This window comes from Furipterus horrens, unplaced genomic scaffold (genome assembly GCF_987537825.1).
Source record: "Furipterus horrens unplaced genomic scaffold, mFurHor1.1.pri manual_scaffold_1, whole genome shotgun sequence".
NCBI lineage: Eukaryota > Metazoa > Chordata > Mammalia > Chiroptera > Furipteridae > Furipterus > Furipterus horrens.
Genome location: NW_028327171.1, coordinates 168473106 through 168479105, shown reverse-complemented (window position 1 = coordinate 168479105; position 6000 = coordinate 168473106). Strand labels below are relative to the sequence as shown.

General features: G+C 45.2%; 1 protein-coding gene across 1 annotated transcript in view; it reads left to right on the top strand.

Moving 5' to 3' along the window:
- Positions 1-318: 318 nt before the first annotated feature.
- The window catches only part of SP3 (Sp3 transcription factor), a 60776-nt gene continuing 55094 nt past the window's right edge, over positions 319-6000 (top strand). The window contains exons 1-3 of the mRNA XM_090280805.1: positions 319-384; positions 990-1138; positions 1631-1756. Of these exons, the coding sequence (XP_090136931.1) occupies positions 378-384; positions 990-1138; positions 1631-1756 (282 nt within the window). The 5' untranslated portion in view covers positions 319-377. The remainder of the gene's footprint in view (positions 385-989; positions 1139-1630; positions 1757-6000) is intronic.

Here is a 6000-nt window from a genome sequence, read left to right as displayed (position 1 = left end):
TCGGAAGCCTACGCCTCCAAGGCCGCTCATTGTCTATCCCCTTCCACCCGGGGGGCAAACAGGAAGCGCGCCGCCAGGCCGAGCGACGGACGGGCACCCAGACCAATGAGCACTGCCGACAAAGAGCGTGGCGGCGAATGAACGCGGAGAAGAGGGGCGGGACTTCCGGGCGGGCTGTCACCCTCTTCCCCCCTTTTGGGCTGGAGGCTCCACCTTTTGTGTTTCCCGCACAGTCAATCAAAATAGGAAAAAAAATCCCCGGACCGCTCCGGCCGTGTCCGCCGCCGCTTCCCGCATCCTCTCCCGCCGCCGCCGCCTTCGCTCCTCACCATGTGTAAGGCGGCGGGGAGCCCCGCCTGAGGTGCCCTAAACACACTATGACCGGTACGTAAAGCCGAGAGCAACCCTTGCTGCTACCGCCGCCGCCGCCAACTACAGCCAGCCGCGGGCCGCCGCCGTCGGCTTCGGCCCCGTGTGTGCGACCGAGTGTCTGTGAGAGGCAGAAAGCCGCACTCCCCTTCGCCTCCCTCCCCTCCCCGCCAGCCACTGTCCGCCCCTCAAGCCCCAGCAACGCCGTGTCCGTGCCGGGCCCCGGGACAGGCGGCTGCGTCCGCCGGGAGCGCATCCCCCTGTGTGCGGGCGCAGGGCGGCGGGCGAGCGTGTGAGTGACTGACGGTGCGAGAGGAGCGAGCGCGAGTGAGAGCGAGCGGCGCGAAGGGAAAGGGGAGGAGAGGAGAGGAGAGGGGGCAGGGGCAGCGCGGGGAGGAGGAGGAGGGAAAGAGGAGGAGGAGGAGGGTTACAGGCAGCGGCGGGCGGGGGCAGCAGCAGGAGGGGAGGAGGGAGCCGCCGCCGCCGCCGCCGCCATGGGGCGGGTGGGGGAGGGGAAGGGGAGTCGGTCCGGGCTTTCGGAATAATTTCGACTCGGCCCGCGGGCCCCCTCCCTCTCCTTCACCCGCCTTCCTCCCCACCCCCCCGCGCTGTGCCTACAGCTCCCGAAAAGCCCGTGAAACAAGAGGAAATGGCTGCCTTGGACGTGGACAGCGGCGGCGGCGGCGGTAGCGGCGGCGGCCACGGCGAGTATCTGCAGCAACAGCAGCAGCACGGAAACGGCGCGGTGGCGGCGGCGGCGGCGGCCCAGGTGAGGAGCGACTGAGCCCCGGCCCGGCTCCCCCCTCGCGCCGTTTTCTCCACCCCTCGCTCTCCCCTCCCTCCGCGCCTCTCTCCTCCCCTCCCCCCGCCCCGGGAGCTGCCCGCCCGAGGCGCCAACGCTCCGACCCCGCCCGCTCTCCCCCTCCCGCCGCCTTTTGTGTGTGTGTGTGTGTGTGTGTGTGTGTGTGTGTGTGTGTCCCCGTGTGTCCGTGTGTATGCTCTCCCCGGAGGTGGGTTCCGGGCGGAAGGTGCAGGCCCGGCACGCAGCCCGACGCCGGCCTTGGAGCGGACGGTGGAGCGGGTGTGCGTGCTAGCGGGAGGACGCGAGCAGGAGTGGAGGAGGAGGAGGAGAGCGCGGGCTGGCGCTGGTCCTGGTGCTGCCTGCGAGGACCGAGGGGCACTTCCTGTGTGAGCGGCGGCCCGGCCCTAACCGCCACCCCCTCCCCTTGTCTCTTTCTCTGAACCCGCCCATCGGGGGTAGGACACTCAGCCGTCACCGCTTGCTCTGCTGGCCGCTACCTGCAGCAAGATTGGGCCGCCATCGCCGGGCGACGACGAGGAGGAGGCGGCCGCCGCAGCCGGGGTCCCCACCGCAGTGGCTGGAGCGGTAAGTCGCGCGCGCGCGCGCGCCGTCCGCCCCCGCCGAGGCCCAGAGCCATCCCGGGCCTGCGGCGCTCCTGCCCCCCCACAAGGCCTCCGGGTACGGACGGATCGGGCAGCTAGGGCGCCCTTTCCTGCTTACTCCTGGCGTGTTTGGATCAGAAGCCAGCCCAGGCTTTCTCTAAATTGTCACTGCGGAACCTTGTTCCAAAATCACTACAAAATGAAGTCTGAGATCTGAGAGGGCGGGGGTGAAGGACTCCAAAATGGATGTTTGAACAATTCATATCACTGCTAAAAACTCCTTCGCTGAACACAACATTTTCAAGCACAGCCTATCGGCCATAGATAGTATCAACTACAGAGGCAGCAGTGTCTTTAGCTTTTAGTATTTTTGAACCTGGAGCTTTTTCTGCTGGAAGTTACTAGATATTACTAATTTAAACCGTAAATCATTAAAAAATAAAGGAATGAATGTTTACTCTCTGAATTATCGTTTTGTATGCAGGAGTGGACACTTCAAATGCTTTTTCTGTGGTCATTCTAAATTGTTGAATTTTAGTTTTTTCAGACTAATTTTGCAGTAATTTTTCGTAAGTGGAATAAGTGAAACATGTAATTAGCGACTTAAAATCGGTGAAGTTGACTTAGGTAATACTTTGGTTTTTAAAATTGAAGATGAAATACTAGTGTTAAGAACAAAAGTACATGTAAGGAGTTGTACTTACATGCATGGTAATGCACACCGTACTTAAACAGTTGAATTAAGTTGGTAAAGGCATTATTTTCATTTTATTATGATTGCTAGCCTGATAGGACGTGGTGGGATCCTTTTTGTAGTGTTTTTAGTGTGTCTGGGGCAGGGGGAGGAGCTGACCAGGGTTTTATGAGGGGTTAATTCAAATGATCTAGGAAACAGTTTTTAAGACTGTTATTTGTGAATTTTATATTTGTTTGAATCATTGCATTAGTGTAACACGTAGATGTGTTTCCTTATTAAAATAATTGAAATCTTTTTGAAGCGGATTATAGAAATTGATTTTGAATTAGTCACTGTAGACAGTAAAGTTTGGTATTTGATATAGCCTGCAGGTAATTCTGTCTTTTTTTAAAGTATGTATTTTTGGTTATGCTGTTATAGTTGTCCCAGTTTTTTTCCCCTTTGCTCCCCTCTGCCCAGTACCCCCCTGCAGGTAATTCTTAATATTTCTAGGCTTTAAAAGCAAAGCTAAAGCTTACTGTTAAGTGTATTTGTAACTTTTTTACTTCACGTTATATTCTAGAGGAATGTGAATGGTTTTAGTGTCTTAAAAGTATGACTTGGTTTTGTGCTTTAGTAAGCAGATTAAAATATAAAAGCATAAAATTATATTTGTATTAGGCATTGTTACTTTAAAACGGTTAGAATTGGTAAACCTTTATTATGAACTGTATGTCTCTAGTCTTACAGTGCCAAGACAAATGAAACCACTGCATAAATAAAATTGAAGATCAGATTGCTTCTACTTACCTTTTAATATTTTCAATTAGAACAGAAAACTTCTTGTAACTGCAACTTAACCAAGTTTGGGTATTAGCTCACTGATGGCGGAGGGGAGAAGTGAAGAGGAAGTTATGGGTGAAAAATATGTATATGTATGTGTGTGTGTGAATCTCAGCCCTGGGAATGGAATATTATTTCCAGTGTAGCCTACTGTGGCCATATATCACTTGCAGGAAAATTGTTTCCATGCCTCTTCAGCAGCTCTTTCTCTGAACCACCAATAACACATTACATTTCCCTCCAGATGAACATGAACTAGAATCAGTTGGAGCATTTTTTTTCTTTCACTGAGTAAAATTGGTAAGACTGGCCTGAATGTTTGCCTTTGAAATTGGGAAAATTATTTTTTCTGTTCAAATGAATTTTAGACATGTACATCAGAAAATGACAATTGAAATGATTTCATGGGCATATTTTTCAACTTAAAAATGTGCTTAGATAATCTTACTTTACTCAAATTACTGGGAATCTTGAGAGGTCTATAGAGAGCTTTTCTTGTAGCTGTGTTTTTAGATTTTTTATTTTGGAAGAATTTTAGATTTACAGAAAAGTTGCAAAGGTAAAACTGAGGGTTATCTTACCCTTCATCATCTTCCCCTAACGTTAATATAACTGTAATATGTTTGTCAAAACTAGGAAATTAACAACAGTATTAACTACAGACTTTATTCTTATTTCACTAGTTTTCCCACTAATGCCCATTTTCTGTTCCAGGATCCAACCCAGGATACCACATTACATATAGCATTGTTGTGTTTAAAATCTAGTGAAATATATACATACATTTTAATTGTATGTCAGTTTTGTTTGATATTTTAAAAGGTCATTGAAAAGCCAATCACCTGCACTGGAAATTTGCTTTTAAATATTTTGAATTTAAAATTTGTTACAATATGATACAGGTTCTTCCTGGATCCTGGCCAAGAATTGATAGCTCTCAATACAGTACTGAATAGGTCTAATCACAACTTGGACTCCCAGTGTTGGTTTGATGGCAAGGCTCAGCTGTGTAGTTAATTTTTGTAATAAATCAGGAATTGGAATAAAGCAGGCTTTTATGCAATATTAACTTGTCCATTTTGCATTTGTGTGTACTTGTGGATAATTAATTTATTGCATTTGTACTGTAGTGTAATAAACTGCACAAGTAAACATTATGAAAGTTGTTGCCCGATCTTCAGTTTAGGTCATAAATTTAGTGTTTATTAATTTAGTATATAAATGTTGATGAGCGAAAAAAAATGAATAATAGCTTATTTTTTAAAAAGTTTGTTTTTATTCGTTAAAATAAGACCTACATTGTCATTGTAATGAATTAATTGGGTAATTGTTTTTATTTGAAGTCTGTTGAGTTCTTTAGTGTTCCTTGAAGATTTTAAGAAACTTGAGTACTTGCTTAAGAATGGTTTTTCCATTTGTTTCCACTTTAGCTTTGCACTTGTTCTTGTTTCTGGTTACACTCCTTCTTTGCCTGTTTGTCTTTCATAAAGCCATTTGTGGGAACTGAAGAGTTAATCCTTTCCAAATGCTATGTAATAAATGGTATGAAATTTTTATTTTTCTATATCTACAGGTCTTATCTGAGAAGGTCACCTTTTTTCCTTTTCTCTGACCCTAGCTTGCCCTGACCCTCCATTTTTATGCTTGGCTGTACTGGAGAATGCCCTTACAATGAATTGCTGTAGCAATGTCTGCAGGGCTACTTCTGGTTGTGGTCCTTTTCGCTGTGTGATTATGTATTTATATGCAGAGAGAGCCTTAGAGTGTACCTTTATTTACAACTTTTTACAATAATGCCAGCTTACATGCTAGACTGTATTTTGTTAGTTGTCCAGTGGGAAAAATATTAGAATTACCGAGAGAAACACTGGTGGATTTTTCTTTAGTATGAGGCTCATGTAGAGGATTGTCTTGAACCTAAACCAAGTACTAGTTCTTGCCTGAGTTATATGATTTTTGTGTGTCTCTTCCTTTAGTGTTTCTAAATAGCCTAACAGCATACGTTTTTACAGTTCTCTTTGGTCTTGGATGATTTTATAATTTATCCCTTCCCTTCTGGTATTTAATGTAATCTTTTTAGTGGTGTGCTGCTGATGAAATTTCTTACAAATGAATAGTCTTAGTAGGCTTTGTAGTATAAAATATTTGGGGCTTATTCATTGTGGAATTATGGACATAAATAGATTTAAAATTGATGTAGAGTTTTTTATAGAAGACTCATATCTCAAAGTCAGTTTTATTGACCATTCTTTCTATCATTTTCTTTGCAGTGATTTTAAAGTAAGATACCTTTATTCATTCAACAAATACTTACTAATCTTTGTGCCAGGAATTGTGTTAGACATCTAATGGATGTTTTTCAAATCTATCCTTAAAATCTTAGTAATCATAATGATACTTTAGGGTGGTTTAGTGCTACATACACAATGTAGTACTTTATAGTTTATAAAGCACTATAGTTTATAACCCTACAAGGTAATATTTATCCCATTTTTAACATAAGAAAATTGAGTCCTGCTATAAATCACACACAGTTCTACAGTTCTAGCTTGGACTAGAACTCAGTTCTCAGTTTTTTCCTCTGGTGTAACATATTCTCTTCCCCAAGCATAGGCTTAGCTTAAATCATGAAAGCCTTGTTTTCTGATCCAGTGTTTTCCCCCATTCCATTAAAAAAAAAAGAACACTTAGTACATATTTTAAAACTA